This window comes from Malaclemys terrapin, chromosome 1 (genome assembly GCF_027887155.1).
Source record: "Malaclemys terrapin pileata isolate rMalTer1 chromosome 1, rMalTer1.hap1, whole genome shotgun sequence".
In the NCBI taxonomy this organism is placed as follows: domain Eukaryota; kingdom Metazoa; phylum Chordata; order Testudines; family Emydidae; genus Malaclemys; species Malaclemys terrapin.
This window is the reverse complement of record NC_071505.1, coordinates 29005359-29023811: the sequence shown is the minus strand read 5'-3', so window position 1 is coordinate 29023811 and position 18453 is coordinate 29005359. Positions and strand designations below refer to the sequence as shown.

The 18453-nt window shown below is 43.4% G+C and overlaps 1 protein-coding gene across 1 annotated transcript in view; it reads left to right on the top strand.

Moving 5' to 3' along the window:
- The first annotated feature begins 4229 nt into the window (after positions 1-4229).
- The window catches only part of LRRK2 (leucine rich repeat kinase 2), a 140905-nt gene continuing 126681 nt past the window's right edge, over positions 4230-18453 (top strand). The window contains exons 1-3 of the mRNA XM_054018958.1: positions 4230-4632; positions 4739-4824; positions 17845-17951. Coding sequence (XP_053874933.1) covers positions 4452-4632; positions 4739-4824; positions 17845-17951 — 374 coding nt within the window. The 5' untranslated portion in view covers positions 4230-4451. The remainder of the gene's footprint in view (positions 4633-4738; positions 4825-17844; positions 17952-18453) is intronic.

The following is an 18453-nucleotide window of genomic DNA, read 5'->3' as shown; positions in this document are numbered from 1 at the left end:
ACATAAAGCCGAAGGTATACCATGTTAATTCTCTTAAGCCCTTTTATTCCAGAGAATTAAATGTTTGCCAGTTTACAGCCCAGGAAACAGATGACGCGGAGTGGCCTGAAGGTGTCTACTACGAAGGAAAAAAGGATGGTGGCGTGGAAGAGGTGAACCTCCCCACGACCCTTGGACGTCTGCAGCGACAGCAGATCAAGGAGCTGTGCACAAGCTTTGCACCAATTTTCTCAGCCACTCCAGGATGGACCGAACGGGCATACCACTCCATTGACACAGGTAATGCTCACCCTATTAGAACCCCACCCTACCGGGAGTCACCTCATGCCAAAACTGCTATACAAAGGGAGATCCAGGACATGCTACAGATGGGTATAATCCGCCCCTCTAAGAGTGCATGGGCATTTCCAGTGGTTCTAGTTCCCAAACCAGATGGGGAAATACGCTTTTGCGTGGACTACCGTAAGCTAAATGCTGTAACTCGTCCTGACAACTATCCAATGCCACGCACAGATGAGCTATTGGAGAAATTGGGACATGCCCAATTCATCTCTACTTTGGACTTAACCAAGGGGTACTGGTAAGTACCACTGGATGAACCCGCTAAGGAAAGGTCAGCCTTCGTCACCCAGGCAGGGGTGTATGAATTCAATGTACTCCCTTTTGGGTTGCGAAATGCACCCGCCACCTTCCAAAGACTTGTAGATGGTCTCATAGCAGGATTGGGAGAATCTGCAGTTGCCTACCTCGATGATGTGGCCATTTTTTCTGATTCATGGGCAGAGCACCTGGAGCACCTGGAAAAAGTTTTCGAGCGCATCCAGCAGGCAGGACTAACTGTTAAGGCTAAAAAGTGTCAAATAGGCCAAAACAGAGTGACTTACCTGGGGCACCAGGTGGGTCAAGGAACTATAAATCCCCTACAGGCCAAAGTGGATGCTATCCAAAAGTGGCCAGTTCCAAAGTCTAAGAAACAGGTCCAATCCTTCTTAGGCTTGGCTGGATATTATAGGCGATTTGTACCCCACTACAGCCAAATCGCCGCCCCGCTGACAGACCTAACCAGAAAGAAACAGCCAAATGCAGTTCAGTGGACTGATGAGTGTCAAAAGGCCTTTAACCAGCTTAAGGCAACACTCATGTCTGACCCTGTGCTAAGGGCCCCAGACTTTGACAAACCGTTCCTAGTAACCACAGATGCGTCCGAGCGAGGCGTGGGAGCAGTTTTAATGCAGGAAGGACCGGATCAAGAATTCCATCCTGTCATGTTTCTCAGTAAAAAACTGTCTGAGAGGGAAAGCCATTGGTCAATCAGCGAAAAGGAATGCTATGCCATTGTGTACGCGCTGGAAAAGCTACGCCCATATGTTTGGGGACGGCGTTTCCAACTACAAACAGACCATGCTGCGCTACAGTGGCTTCATACCGCCAAGGGAAATAACAAAAAACTTCTTCGGTGGAGTTTAGCTCTCCAAGATTTTGATTTTGAAATACAACACATTTCAGGAGCTTCTAACAAAGTGGCTGATGCACTCTCCCGGGAAAGTTTCCCAGAGTTAACTGGTTAACAATTGTTCTTGGAATGAAACCTATTGTTAGTTTTTATATAATCAGTAGTATGTCTAAAGGTACATGTGTCTTATTAACTCTGTTTTCTCCTAGAACTCCAGGAAGAAATCACAGCCAGTGTGGAACCGAACGTCCAACACTATCTGTGATTTGGGGGGCGTGTCATAACTATAAAGGGAAGGGTAACAGCTGTCCTGTGTACAGTACTATAAAATCCCTCCTGGCCAGAGACTCCAAAATCCTTTTCCCTGTAAAGGGTTAAGAAGCTCAGGTAACCTGGCTGGTATCTGACCTAAAGGACCAATAAGGGGACAAGATACTTTCAAATCTTGGGGGTGAAGGCTTTTGTTTGTGTTCTTTGTTTGGGAGTGTGTTTGTTCTCGGGACTGAGAGGGACCAGACATCAATCCAGGTTCTCCACATCTTTCTAAACAAGTCTCTCCTATTTCAAACTTGTAAGTAAATAGCCAGGCAAGGCGTGTTAGTTTTCCTTTGTTTTCTCAACTTGTAAATGTACCTTTTACTAGAGTGTTTATCTTTGTTTGCTGTACTTTGAACCTGAGACTAGAGGGGAGTCCTCTGAGCTCTTTAAGTTTGATTACCCTGTAAGGTTAATTTCCATACTGATTTTACAGAGATGATTTTTACTTTTTTTCTTTAATTAAAAGCCTTCTTTTTAAGAACCTGATTGATTTTTCCTTGTTTTTAAGATCCAAGGGGATTAGAACTGTATTCACCAGGAGTTGGTGGGAGGAAGGAGGGGGGATGGTTAATTTCTCCTTGTTTTAAAATCCAAGGGGTTTGGATCTGTATTCACCAGGGAATTGGTGAAGGTTTTTCAAGGCTTCCCAGGAAGGGAATCCATTGTAATGGTGGCAGCGGAACCAGAGCTAAGCTGGTAGTTAAGCTTAGAAGTTTTCATGCAGGCCCCTACATTTGTACCCTAAAGTTCAAAGTGGGGATCCAGCCTTGACAGTAATCATGAAAGCTTCAAAGAACCCCACACTCCTAGTTGTTCCTTCAAAAAGGATAAGACATTCATCTTGTTTAACAGAGATAAACTTAATTGGTCTGAAAATATTCACCTTCTCTTCCTTTAGTCAGCACAGTTTTGTATTGATCACATGTATTGGTCACAATTTACTTACTAAAAATGCGATCTGTAGTAACAGATTATAAATAGCTAGAAGCAATTAAAAATGGTGAAAAACAGAACTGCTGATAGTACAAGGTTTCTTCTTGCAAAAGCAGCAAAAGAGAACGTGTGAAAGATGTGAGGCAAGAGAATATTTCCAAAATGAGGCAATAGTTGGGGAAAACTTACAGAAAGCATACATCATGGTGTTCATGTTCAATCAGTTATCTGTTTTTACATTATCTCCTACTTGCTTCACTTTTCTCAAAACAGTTCATTTGTTAATCTTTAGTAAAATGTTAAGTCAGTGAAAGTATTCCTATTTTTTACTCTTATTGTTGCAAGCCCCATTTTTAGAGGATTTTTTAAAGTGATTATTGGCACCCGTTACAAGCATTCTGGAGAAGTGACAGACACATTAATGAATTTAAAGACAGATACACTAACAAGCTGGTTAATACATTGAAACTTTTACATTTTCTAGTTGTGTATATCTGTCACAAGAACACATCACCACAGAGCTACATCAAGTTTACAAGTTTTAGATCACATTTCAGTTGGTTTACCATACATTATCACTCCTTACTGAATTCACCAATTGTTTGGCTAAATTGACTTCTGATAATTGTATATAATCAAGTGAAGCATGTGTGGTGGGAAGATGAAAAGTCGAGATTTGATTCTAAATCTTAATTTAATACTTAAGATATTTGCAGTATGTTTAGATGCTTCTGAAACCTCTGTCACATAATTAATTGCTGGATGATGGCTACAGAGTTCAGCCCTCACTCAGTGAAAGGGAGGTGCTTTTTTATTTGAAGGCCCCCTCATTCTGGAGATGGATTTGGCCAATTGTTCAATGATTTAAAATCTCACTTTTTAAAGACCCTCCTTTCAAAGTATCAGAGATGACTGCAGAGGACAGCTTGGTACTTGGGAGTTGGAAAATCAGAGGACACATGGTGTATGTTCTAACTTTAGCAGCCGCTGGTTGGGAATTATGTGCCAGCACCAGTCACCCTCTGAGAAGTAATCAGAGCCGAGGGCCCCTGCCGGTGGGAGCGGCTGCGGCATAACTGGCCCGGGACCCTCCCCCCCTATCGGGAAAGCAGTTCAGTTGTAGTCCCCTCATGAGACACGTGGGGGAGGCACGGAGCCGAGGACTTTGGGCACCGAGCCGTGTCCGGGTGACTGCCCAGCTCGCTTCCCGCCCCAGCCCGTGCTGGGTCTGCGAGACCCATTCGCCCCACCCCCAACGATCCCAGAAGGGGACGCCACAGCTGCAGCCCTCGCCTGCTTCCCGCCCGAGACCCCAACCACACCCAGCGACATTCACAAGCTGGGGCGGCAGCGGCCCCCGCACCGCAGCCGAGAGGCACAAAGGGGCGGGCCTCCCCGCGCTCCCATTCGATTGGACGGCAGAGCCGTCAGCGGCTGAAAACTGATTGGCTGATTCTTCCCCTGAAATGCCCCTGCCGAGAGAGTGTGTCGCGTCAGCGCCCCCTAAGGGTAGCTGGGCAGCGCTGCACCCCCTTCACCTCAAGCCGGGGCAGGGCCTCTCGGGTCTCGCCGCAGATTATGTCAGCGCTGAGGCGAAGGGGGCGGGGGGACGGAGGAGAGGCTCAAAAATAGCCCGATGACTGCAGCGGCGGGGCTGAGCCGTGGCGTGGGATAGATACGGCAGCAGTTACGACCAGGCGCCGCCTCAGCAGCCCGAGGAGCTCCCAGACCAGACGCTCTGCATGGGATGAGGAGGCGGTCAGCCATGGCCAGTCGCGGCAGCTGCACTGAGGAGGAGGAAGAGGAGAGGGAGGACGCCGCCCTGAGGAAGCTGATCGTTCGCCTCACAAACGTGCAGGAGGGGAAGCAGCTGGAGAGCTTGCTGCAGACGCTGGAGGACCTGCTGGCCTTGGCCCACCGGCCCCGCGGTGAGGTTCCTGTCCGGGCGGGCTGGGCGCCCCCTAGGGCTCCCCCGCTCCGCCCCGGCGAGTAACGGGCTCTTTCTCGCTTTGTTTCCTCTCTCCCCCCCACCAGCGCCCCGGCTGTTCGGCGGCCGAAACGTCCACGTGCCCTTGTTGCTGGTGTTGGACTCCTACCTGCGAGTGGCCGCGGTGCAGCAGGTAAATGCCTTGGCTGCCTCTCCTGGCTGCCTCCCCCGGTCCCCAGCCGCCCGCTGTCAAACTCACGGACCAGAGCCTAACACAGCCCCTTTGGGAGCGATGGGGCCAAGCCCCAGCCCCGGGCTCCCCACAGCTGCGCGGGAAGTTTGGATTCAGAGCCAAACTTTGCAGCTGGTCCTGATGTTCTAATGAACCAAATCAGAACTCCCTCAACGTCTGGGAAAGTCTAGCTGTGTAGTCTCCATGCCAGACAGTAACAATCAGGGTGAAAGTAAAATTGAGCTCTTACCTGTATGGGGCTGGCTCTGGGAGCGCTTTAATGTCGCTGCCCCTTTTGTGCCCACCCCCCATCGGCGACGGCGCTTTAAGCGGGGCAGCGCTTTAAAGTCAGTGGGAAAGGCTGCTACCAGTGGACACTTTTTTCCTGTATGCAGTACCGGACCAGATCGCCTTACTTTTCCCCCTGGTAACAATACACAGCCTTTCGTACCACAGGGGTAGTTACGTGTGTGTGAAAACAGCCATACGGTATTGTACAGCAATAGTCTCCATGCAAATGCTTCTGCTAACAAGTCACTACATAGATGACATAAGATGAGAAAATATTACTGTAAGAAGATAAATACAACAAAACTATAGCTCCAGGGCCCCAAATGTTAGTAGTTCTGTACAGTCACCACCAGATGTTCTAGTAAAGAAACACATTAAAGAGAGACAAATGGTAGTGGATTTAAAAATAAATAACAATATACCATATACCATATTAATCTGTGAAATTCAGTTATCCATGTTGCTATATTTCTTCTGTGTCAAATTACTTGCTCGAAAATTTTAAGTAACAGATTATAATAGGTACCACTATTATATTATACTAATAATATTACCAATATATTCTAAGGGCCAGATCAGATGATAAACATTCACATAAAAAAGAATCTACACATCAGAAAAGTGCAGACTAATAAACAGTGACAAGTTTTTAAAGTGCTTGTACACAAATGCTAGAAGTCTAAATAACAAGATGGGTGAACTAGAGTGCCTTGTGATAAAGGAGGATATTGATATATTAGGCATCACAGAAACCTGGTGGACTGAGAGCAATCAATGGGACACAATCATTCCAGGGTACAAAATATATCGGAAGGACAGAACAGGTCGTGCAGGTGGGGGAGTGGCACTATATGTGAAAGAAACTGTGGAATCAAATGAAGTAAAAATCTTAAGTGAATCCACATGTTCCATAGAATCTCTATGGATAGAAATTTCATGCTCTAATAAGAATATAACAGGGATCTATTATAGACCACCTGACCAGGACAGTGATAGTGATGATGAAATGCTAAGGGAAATTAGAGAGGCTATCAAAATTAAGAACTCAATAATAGTGGGGGATTTCAATTATCCCCATATTGACTGGGAACATTTCACTTCAGGACAAAATGCAGAGATAAAATTTCTCGATACTTTAAGTGACTGCTTCATGGAGCAGCTGGTACAGGAACCCACAAGGGGAGAGGCAACTCTAGATTTAGTCCTGAGTGGAACGCAGGAACTGGTCCAAGAGGTAACTATAACAGTACCGCTTGGAAATAGTGACCATAATACAATAGCATTCAACATCCCTGTGGTGGGAAGAACATCTCAACAGCCCAACACTGTGGCATTTAATTTCAAAAGGGGGAACTATGCAAAAATGAGGGGGTTAGTTAAACAGAAGTTAAAAGGTACAGTGGCTAAAGTGAAATCCCTGCAAGCTGCGAGGGTGCTTTTTAAAGACACCATAATAGAGGCCCAACTTCAATGTATACCCTAAATTAAGAAACACAGTAAAAGAACTAAAAAAGAGCCACTGTGGCTTAACAACCATGTAAAAGAAGCAGTGAGAGATAAAGACTTCCTTTAAAAAGTGGAAGGCAAATCCTAGTGAGGCAAATAGAAAGGAGCATAAACACTGCCAAATTAAGTGCAAGAATGTAGTAAGAAAAGCCAAAGAAGAGTTTGAAGAATGGCTAGCCAAAACCCCCAAAGGTAATAACAAAATGTTTAACTACATCAGAAGCAGGAAGCCTGCTAAACAACCAGTGGGGCCCCTTGATGATCGAGATACAAAAGGAGCGCTTAAAGACGATAAAGTCCTTGCAGAGAAACTAAATGGATTCTTTGCTTCAGTCTTCACGGCGGAGGATGTTAGGGAGATTCCCAAACCTGAGCTGGCTTTTGTAGGTGACAAATCTGAGGAACTGTCACTGGAGGAGGTTTTGGAATTAATTGATAAACTTAACATTAACAAGTCACCGGGACCAGATGGCATTCACCCAAGAGTTCTGAAAGAACTCAAATGTGAAGTTGCGGAACTATTAACTAAGGTTTGTAACCTGTCCTTTAAATCGGCTTCTGTACCCGATGACTGGAAGTTAGCTAATGTAACACCAATATTTAAAAAGGGCTCTAGAGGTGATCCCGGCAATTACAGACTGGTAAGTCTAACGTCGGTACCGGGCAAATTAGTTGAACAATAGTCAGACACATAGAAAAACAAACTGTTGAGCAATAGTCAACATGGCTTCTGTAAAGGGAAATCGTATCTTACTAATCTATTAGAGTTCTTTGAAGAGGTCAACAAACATGTGGACAAGGGGGATCCAGTGGACATAGTGTACTTAGATTTCCAGAAAGCCTTTGACAAGGTCCCTCACCAAAGGCTCTTACATAAATTAAGCTGTCATGGGATAAAAGGGAAGGTCCTTTCATGGATTGAGAACTGGTTAAAAGACAGGGAACAAAGGATAGGAATAAATGGTAAATTCTCAGAATGGAGAGTGGTAACTAGTGGTGTTCCCCAAGGGTCAGTCCTCGGACCAGTCCTATTCAACTTATTCATAAATGATCTGGAGAAAGGGGTAAACAGTGAGGTGGCAAAGTTTGCAGATGATACTAAACTTCTTAAGGTAGTTAAGACCAAAGCAGACTGTGACGAACTTCAAAAAGATCTCACAAAACTAAGTGATTGGGCAACAAAATGGCAAATGAAATTTAATGTGGATAAATGTAAAGTAATGCACATTGGAAAAAATAACCCCAACTATACATACAATATGATGGGGGCTAATTTAGCTACAACAAGTCAGGAAAAAGATCTTTGAGTCATCGTGGATAGTTCTCTGAAGATGTCCGTGCAGAGGCAGTCAATAAAGCAAACAGGATGTTAGAAATCATTAAAAAGGGGATAGAGAATAAGACTGAGAATATATTATTGTCCTTATATAAATCGATGGTACACCCACATCTCGAATACTGCGTACAGATGTGGTCTCCTCATCTCAAAAAAGATATACTGGCACTAGAAAAGGTTCAGAAAAGGGCAACTAAAATGATTAGGGGTTTGGAACGGGTCCCATATGAGGAGAGATTAAAGAGGCTAGGACTCTTCAGCTTGGAAAAGAGGAGACTAAGGGGGGATATGATAGAGGTATATAAAATCATGAGTGATGTGGAGAAAGTGGATAAGGAAAAGTTATTTACTTATTCCCATAATACAAGAACTAGGGGTCACCAAATGAAATTAATAGGCAGCAGGTTTAAAATAAATACAAGGAAGTTGTTCTTCACGCAGCGCACAGTCAACTTATGGAATTCCTTACCTGAAGCGGTTGTGAAGGCTAGGACTATATCAGCGTTTAAAAGAGAACTGGATAAATTCATGGTGGTTAAGTTCATTAATGGCTATTAGCCAGGATGGGTAAGGAATGGTGTCCCTAGCCTCTGTTTGTCAGAGGGTGGAGATGGATGGCAGGAGAGAGATCACTTGATCATTGCCTGTTAGATCCACTCCCTCTGGGGCACCTGGCGTTGGCCACTGTCGGTAGACAGGATACTAGGCTAGATGGGCCTTTGGTCTGACCCGGTACGGCCGTTCTTATGTTACTATTATCAGGGACCACTGCTCTGGAATACTAATGATTTTTAATGGCTAAAGTCTGTTGTCACCTGTTGTTTGCTTATATGAATTATTTTCTCTCTTTTTCTCTTTCTAAATATTAAACCAAAATAAAGCAAACAAGTACATTTATAAATAGTGTAAGTACTGTATTGCACAATTTTCCAAATCCCATGTGGTGTCATGCTACAAATGCGATATAATGTTGGCTATATTCCAATATTGTTCTTAAACGTAGCAGGGTGTGTTAAGGAAGTGACATCTGACTTAAATTGCCACTGTGACTCACAGGACAACCTTAGAAACAAAGCCGGGGGAAATTCTGCAGTTTAAGATTCTGCTTGGTTATCTCTGTAATATAAGACTGACTCGTTTTCATATTAAATATTGCAGGTGTTTTCCATGTCATTGCCAGAAAACACATATGAAACAGATCCTTCCTGGCAGTAAATCACATAAAATAAAATGTATGTTACCCCCAAAGGATATTTATAGACAATATGATCTCTGTAGGGCTGGCTTGTATTTTTTTAAAATAAATGTGTATGATTTTAAAAGGTGAGAAAAATTGCAAATTCGGTTTGTTAGGAAGCAAAATATAAAAATCCCCCACAAATATCTATTTTAAATAATGGGAAAGGTCTAAGTTAAAACACATACAATTAAAAAAATTCAGAGTAAGCAATACATTGTATTCTTGACTCTCCCTGTAATGTATAGTTATTATAATAATAATTAAATAGTAATTCTTTGCACTACTATTATACCTTTCATTTGAGGATCTCAGAGCAGTGTGGGGAATCTGAAACTTTAATTTCATAGCTCACTATTCAGTTATCACATAGGTAAGGGATTTATAGAGCCATTACTTTTAGGATTGAATGCAGCAGTTGTGTAGCATAGCAAAATGACCCAGAAGTTTAGAAAAGGAAGTAAAAAATACCTCAAACTGAAACTGCAGGGGAAATTTTGAAAACTGCATAAGGAAGAACGTAATTACTGTACCTGAACTGCAATTTGGCCAGGACACTGGGATAATATCTTTAACTCACATTTAATAGTTGGTTTTAAAATGAAGTTCTAGCCTTCTGTCTGAATTTCTTAGCCTTTATGAGTTCACTTTAAGGGGCTACAAAAACTCTAATATTGTTTTAAGCAAACCCATAGCTAGCATGAAGCTCAAATCCTTCGCGTCACAAAATGCTGCAGCCACCCTTTCCTCTGCTCTCTAATGCTATAAAAATTTTAAAAATAGTATGCACTAACTACTCAACCTTCCCTGCTTCATCCGTTGTGATTCAGTCACAACAACTGTGGGACTCTTGAGTCTGAGTTTATGGTGGGGACAGTGTGCTGTACAGTAACTCCTCACTTAACATCGTCCCGGTTAATGTTGTTTTGTTGTTATGTTGCTGATCAATTAGAGAACATGCTCGGTTAAAGTTGCGCAATGTTCCCTTATAACATTGTTTGGCAGCCACCTGTTTTGTCCGCTGCTTGCAGAAAGAGCAGCCTGTTGGAGATAGCTGGTGGGGGCTTGGAAGCAGGGTGGACTGGCAGCCCCCCCATCAGCTCCCCTATGTTCCCTGTGAGGCAGCCGCCCAGCAGGCTGTCAATTGCTGGGCAGTTCACTGTCACCTTTTCAAAAAGAAAATGGAGGGGAACATAAAAAAATAAAAGAACATCAATCTTTTCTCGAATTGACTGGGCCTGACTAAAAAGCACAGAGCACCAACAGTCTCAGCTGAAGCCAGTGAGAGTAGTGTGCGCTCAGCACATCTAAAAAATCAGGGCCCTAACATACATATTGTTGGCAGTTAAAAAACCCTCTATAATTCAGAAGTAGCTTTTAATAGCATAATAGACAAATCAAATAGAAAAAAACTCAGTAAAATGTTTTCAGTATGTTTTATAATTTAGCCCTATAGCTTAATTTACATAAACATTATACTTTTAATATCCTTGCCACATATTAGGCATATAGGAGGGACTAAAAATTAATATTCACCCAACAGAAATTCAGGAGCCTGGTCAAATTCCAGTTCATCATTGTTCAACATGATATTTCTAGGCAAATCAGCCAATATCAGGTCAGGAGCAATCTGGGCTATTGGAATGGTAAATCTTGGTTGATCTGGATTTACTAAGAGTTCACCTAAGTAAGTAAGAAAAAAAAGAGAGATGCAGTTGAAAAGCAGATAAAATAGCATATTCACCACACTAAACTGAGTGAAGTGTACATATATCTATCTCTATTTATGTATACAACTAATGCACTTCATATGAACTTTGCATATGTGTACTAACTAGTGACAACTGAATATACTTCTCCAGTTTATATACTTTTCTTGCATGTGTAAATAATTCCAAACCATGGTTTAATGGCATATGCAGTGATCAACATTGAAAACTAGCCTTTGTCAACAGTTGCCATAAAGCATTAAGCTAACTGAGATACCACATTTTTTCTCTATACGTAGAATAGGAAATAACATTAGTAACTGTGTAGTACCTATTGGCTAATATTGCCTTTTTAATTGTGACCATTGTACAGGATCCAATCAACAGGACTAATGTCCACTGCAGTACTAACATGAGTCAGAATTAATCACATGAATAAGGGTTGCTGGATCAGGTCCCGCAGATGAGTAGTAGGCGAGTGTCTCTTTCAACCCTCCCACTCTGTACACCAGTGCAGGAGCTAGCCACCATCTGCCCATACTGTATTGTAATACAATGACATTAGGACAAAAAAGTTGTGGTGTTGAACCACATTATGAGGATGATATTGTTTAATTTAACCAAGTGTTCTTAAATAATGTGAAGTGTCTAAATGCTATGGCAATGGGCATCATGTACAGTACCTCCTCACTTAACATTGTCCTGGTTAACGTTGTTTCGTTGTTACGTTGCTGATTAATTAGAGACCATGCTCGTTTAAAGTTGCGCAATGCTTCCTTCTAACTTTGTTTGGCAGCCGCCTGTTTTGTCCACTGCTTGCAGAAAGAGCAGCCTGTTGGAGCTAGCTGGTTGGGGCTTGCAACCAGGGTGGACCGGCAGCCCCCCATCAGCTCCCCGCTCCACTATGTTCCCTGTGCGGCAGCTGCCCAGCAGGCTATCAATTGCCGGGCAGTTCAGCTGTCCCTCCCCCCACTGTCCTGTGCTGCTCCTGCCTTCTGCCTTGGAGCTGCTCCGGGAGCCTCCTGCTTGCTGTGCAGGGGGGGAAGAGGGGTGTTAATGTCAGGATGTCCCCCTCCCCTGGCTCCTGTACCCCATCTCCATAGAGCCGGGGGAGGGGGGACGAGGACGGACAGGACAGCTCAGGATGGAGGGAGCTTGCTGGCAGCAGCTGCTGTCTCAACTTGCTTATCTACTTAAAAAGGCAGTGTATTTACTTAAAGGAGCAATGCGCGTCTCTCTTTCACACACAACGTGTATCTCTCTCACACACACACACACACACACACACACACACACACACACACACACACACACTGTGTGTCTCTGCCATGCTGTGTCTCCTCCCTCCATTCGTGCTGCCTTGTAGACTGTGAGGCTACATTAACAACAGTGTGTTAACCCTTGAGGGCTCAGCCGAATGCTAGTTCATCGTTTAGCAGTAATGCATTCCCTGGGAAATATCCCATCCTCTGACTCCACCACCTCAACCAAGGTTCACAATCCTCAGTGCTGTGTACAGTATTAAATTGTTTGTTTAAAACTTATACTCTGTGTGTGTGTGTGTGTGTCTTTCAACCTATTTGCTAATATTGCAGATAAAAATTCTCCAAACAAAAGACTATCTTTCCCTGGAACCTAACCCCACCTATTTACATTAATTCTTATAGGGAAATTGGATTTGCTTAACGTAGTTTCGCTTAAAGTAGCATTTTTCAGGAACACAACTACAACATGAAGCGAGGGGTTATTGTAGATGCTCCATTTTGCTACAGCATGTCTACACTAACAACTACTTTTCAATGCACAGGTTAATGGATCATTAGCTCTTTCCGATTTATGTTTTGAGATTTTGTCTGAGTAAGGGCAGTGTCTGGATTGATTAATATATTTCCTTCTGGCTCAGCTTGCCACACAATGGTTTGCTGCTGTATCATCAACTCATACAAAGTGAACCTCTGCTTCTTAGTAGATCAGTATTGCAGATACCAAGGCAAGTTGGACTACTAATACAGACCTCACAAACTTCTCTACAAACAGTGGGAAAGTTATTGATCTCTAAAAAGTCAAAAATAATAATGCCTTAGACAGAACAGATACCATATTTAGTAAGTACTGTAACGATTACAGTTTCTGCAATCACTGACTGTCACAGATTGGTGCTGCTTAAATAGTAGAGAACAAGACATATTTAAATTCAAGTAAGTGAATGGCTATCATTGAAACATTACTGCCTCAATTCACTACACATACTAGTAATGAAAAGGGAACCAATTTAAAGATAACGGAATATTTGTAGTGCCACCAAATGGGGCCTTATGTAAATGATCCACTTTAGTACCTGTAAGAATCTTTATTTATTTATTTTCCTTTCAATTTAGGCTTTTGGACAATTATTTAAGATACAATCATTTGCTTACAGTGTTACTAGACAAAGGCTAAGAACCCTAAAAGCCCCGGGGGGTGGAGATCAACATTGCAAGAGGGATCTTATGTTAGCACAGGGGTGAACAAACTTTTTGGCCTGAGGGCCGTATCTGGAAATAGAAATTATATGTTTCAGAGTAACAGCCGTGTTAGTCTGTATCCGCAAAAAGAAGAACAGGAGTACTTGTGGCACCTTAGAGACTAACAAATTTATTAGAGCATAAGCTTTCGTGGACTACAGCCCACTTCTTATGCTCTAATAAATTTGTTAGTCTCTAAGGTGCCACAAGTACTCCTGTTCTTCTTTTTGAGAAATTATATGGTGGGCCATGAATGCTCACAAAATTTGGGTTGGGGTGCGTGAGGGTTTGAGGGCTCTGGTTGGGGGTGCGGGCTCTGGGGTGGGGTCAGAAATGAGGGTGGGGTGGGGTGAGGGCTCTGGCTGGGAGTGCGGGGGCTGGGGTGGGGCTGGGGATGAGGAGTTTGGGGTGTAGGAGGGTGCTCCAGGCTGGGACCGAGGGGTTCGGAAGGCGGGAGGAGGATCAGGGCTGGGGCAGGGAGTTGGGGCATGGGGGGAGGCGCAGGAGTGCAGGCTCCGGGTGGCGCTTACCTCAAGCAACTCCTGGAAGCAGCAACATGTCCCTTCTCTGGCTCCTACGTGGAGACACGGCCAGGCGGCTCTGCACGCTGTGGTTCCCGACCAATAGGAGCTGCAGGGGTGGTGCTTGGGGCGGGGATAGCATGCCGAGTGGAGGCTCCTGGCTGCCCCTAAGCATGGTGGGGGGACCTATACCGCTGCTTCTGGGAGCCGCGTGGAGTGGCCCCCGACCCTGCTCTTTGGCTGGAGTGCTGGAGCAGGGCAAGTCCCAGAGCGCGCTTTCCAGTAGGAGCTCGAGGGCCACATTAAAACAGCTGGTGGGACGGATGTGGGCCCATCCCTGTATTAGCACATTAGATACTTGATTTGGCATTTTTCAGTGTGTACTGTGTCCTTACTGAAAACATTTATCAGTACTTGCCGTTAAAATTTAGATTTGTATCATACCAAATTATTTAATATTTTATAAGGAAAATGTTTTAGGGAACAAGAAGGGGGAACTAAAAAAACCGAGGTATAAAGCTAATTTATATAATGTTCTACATTTTTATAAAGAACAATAGAATTAGATGGGGGGCGGGAGACTTTCAAAATACAGTCTTTGTTAAGCAATGCAAACACATTCGTTAGTGACCAGTAAACTGTACTTAGTTCAGCAGCTGGAAAAGGGAAGACAAGTTTTGAACATAAAGGCCTTATGCTATTTCCAGTTTGTTCTATAACTATGTATGGCTTACTGTTACAGACCTCTGAAATCATGTTATCTTTTGTGACATTTTTTACATTTAAACATGACTCATAATTAAAACAAAATTGACATTAACAAGTCATCAGTATTTGTTTTTCACATAACCAGACAATAATTGAAATGATCAGTTTATGAAACACACTTTACATAAGTATTTAAAAGAATACTTTTTGGCTACATAGGCAGAATTATCTTTTCTTAGGGCTTTATTGTGGCTTTAAGGCACATAGTCCTATGGTGTGGGAAGTGCATCAGGAGCTCAGGGTGGCATTTTGTCTGATTCAGAAACAACGCCTCTAGGAAGCATAGCTTCTATGCCACCTTTTGCAGGAATGCTGGATTCATTTTTTCCCAATCTATGTGGGACGATGGCGTTCTGTCCTCTTATTCATTCATTTTGCATATGTTAGAACCATTGAGAGTGAGGGTCTTGTGGAGTTCTTGCATTTAGAGGACTACAGGGGACAGATTCTGTGCAATCCCTGCACACGTGCAAAGGGGAGGGAGGTTTTTGTGCTTTCTCCCTTTTCCACCATCTCTTCCTTCTGAACTTTCTTGCACCTGTTCAGGTCCAGGCACAATCCAGCGTTCTATTTGTGATTGAGCCTGATGTGGAAAGAATGTTCTGAAGGAACCTATGTTGGTTTGAAACTGATAATTTAGTTATTGCCCCTTATTAACTGTATTTTTATCTTGATTATGGAGAATTAGGTAACAAAAGTGTGTGTGTGTATCTCTCTCTCTCTCGAGATATAGATATATCTATATTGTGACAGACCCAGACCAGTGGGGTACAGGAGTCTGGTAGAGGGCAAATATACTAGTCATTGGGTGAGTAGTTTTCTGTTCCCTGAGTGACCAGAGCAGGGGCTGCACTAGAATAATCAGGAACCTGCTGGAACCAGTTAAGGCAGGCAGGCTGATTAGGACACCTGGAGCCAATTAAGAAGAAGCTGCTAGAATCAATTAAGGCAGGCTAATCAGGGCACCTGGGTTTTAAAAGGAGCTCACTTCAGTTTGTGGGGTGAGTGTGAGGAGTAAGAGGCGCAAGAAGCTGAGAGGGTATACTGCTGGAGGACTGAGGAGCACAAGCGTTATCAGACACCAAGAGGAAGGTCCTGTGGTGAGAATAAAGAAGGTGTTTGGAGGAGGCTATGGGGAAGTAGCCCAGGGAGTTGTGGCTGTCATGCAGTAGTTACAGGAGGCACTATAGACAGCTGCAGTCCACAGGGCCCTGGGCTGGAACCCGGAGTAGAGGGCGGGCCTGGGTTCCCCCCAAACCTCCCAATTGACCTGGACTGTGGGCCCTTCCAGAGGGGAAGGTCTCTGGGCTGTTCCCCAACCCACATGGTGAATCTCTGAGGCAGGAAAGTCCGCCAATAAGCGCAGGACCCACCAAGATAGAGGAGGAACTTTGTCACTATATATATAGATAGATAGATTATATAGATCCAATTATGGAATGAATTGGTGTCCTCCAAGTGACCACATAGCTGAAATGCAAAATCATCCACAACAAATGATACTCTTGCTGTCCGTATCAGAGGAGAGGCCAAGAGCTGAATTTTTATGGAAACCAAACTCCCCACTCATGCCAAGAGGTGCTTCCTTTAGGTCAGGGTTATGACACATTTGTTTGAGTGGAGGAGTTCGCATTGTTGTTCTCTATGCCCTTCCTGTTCTGTGGATTAATGGAGGATTTCAGTCTCCAAGGCTCATAGTCTAGTACCAGTCCTGGACACAAAATTAACATTAAAAATGAAATATAAAAGCCAGACTTACAAATTTTATAATAGAATTGTAGATAAGTAACATCTCTTGTTAATACATAGGATCAAATTGTGCTGTGATTTAAGTCCCTTTTGTTAGACAAAGTTGGTCTAGCATTCAAGTGTTTGCATTCTCAATCAAATGTAATATGTTCTATGAAGGAGTGCTGGAACGGGGCGGGGCCAGGGGTTTATGGCCCTTCCACTTTTTGCCACTGGCCCTGCCCCTTGCCCCTCTTCTCCTCTCCCCCCACCCTCATGGGCCCCACCCCCTGGCCAGGCCGGCAGCTGGAGCTATGGGGAGCCACGGATCCTCCAGTTGCCCTGGACGGGGGGGTGGTGGCCCTGGGGCTGGGGACACAGACTGGGGGCTGCTCTTGGGCTATCTCCCCCCCCCCCTCCAGGCAGGTGGAGGGGCCCAGGCTCCCTGGCCCAGCTCCAGCTTCCAGCTTGGCCAGGGGTGGGGCCTTGGGGAAGAGGCGGGGCAGGGCCACAGAGGGGGCAGGGGCTCCTGCCCTCCCCCCCATTTTTGGGAAGGCTCCACTGTCCATGGTTCTATGGCCTGATATGTGGCATGCAATGTTATATATTTTGGATAGATTCTTAGATTCTAAGGACAGAAGGGACCATTGTGATCATCTGGTCTGACCTCCTGTATAACACATGCCATAGAAGTTCCCTAAAGTAATTCCTAAGCATAGCTTTTACAAAAACATCCAATCTTGATTTAAAAATTGTCAGTGATGGCAGAATCCGTTACAAACCTTGGTAAATTGTTCCAGTGGTTAATCACTCTATTAAAAATTTACTCCTTATTTACAGTTGAATTTGTCTAGCTTCAACTTCCAGCCATTGGAATACCTTTCTTGGCTAGATTGAAGAGCCCATTTTAAAATATTTGTTCCCCATATAGATACTTATAGACTGTAATCAAGCCACTAATATGCTTTTTCAATATGTGAGCCTACACATCTGAGATCTAGTAAGTTTTCCTAATAAACTAGGAAAATTTAATAGTGTTTTTTCTCCAACATGAGATGGGTAAAATAAGGAACCTTTTTCAAATTCGGCCTTGGGTATCTTATTCTCAGAGGTATTTCAGATTCAAGGAATTTGCATATTATTGAGCAGCTAGTTAACTTTTGTGTGTCCTCTGCCTTGTCTTCTGTTAGTTCATCGTATCTTGTTTAGATTGTTAGGTTTTCAGATCAGGGAATATGAGCTAGATTGTCCTTTTTCCTGTATGCAAGGGGAATGGGAAACTGTTTTATGTTTTAAAGTAGAATATCTCTTCATCAGAGAAGGGACACAAGTAAGAGAGTTGACATGTCTGTTGAAAAATAACTACATTTTTATTTTCCAGGTGGGTTGGTCGCTTCTTTGTAAATTAATAGAAGTGTGTCCAGCCACTCTATGTAACATAGCTCCTCAAGATGTTGGAAAGGATTGGGAAGTACTTGGTGTTCATCAGTAAGTACATAAATTTTACAAACAAATATTGTATGCAAAATGTCTTAGAGTTCTTCTAGAAGAAGAAAGGAGAAAAACGTGTTTTCTAACTCATTAAGTAATTGTTCTAGATTAACTTTTTAACTTGGTTATTACAATTTTATCATATAGTAATGCAAACTAAAAAAATGCACTAGAGTTACATCATAAGACTTAGGTGAAGATTGAAATGTTGTTTGGAACAGGATTTAATGGACAAAAACTAGGATAGCAAAGAGGAAAAAATACTTTTATAAAAAGATTTATTGGAAAGTGAACAAGTAAACTGCTGTATCATTGATTGCCATTCCCATATTAGAAAACCTCTTTGAAATTAACTTGATCCAAGATTATATGAGGAACCTATATAGTGATCAGTGTGTTGTGTTTGTGTCGAGTATGTTGTTTAGTAGGTAGGCTAAGATAGTAATTGTTGAACCAGCTGGAATTGTTAAGTATTTTCACTCCTAAATATGGTGCTTTA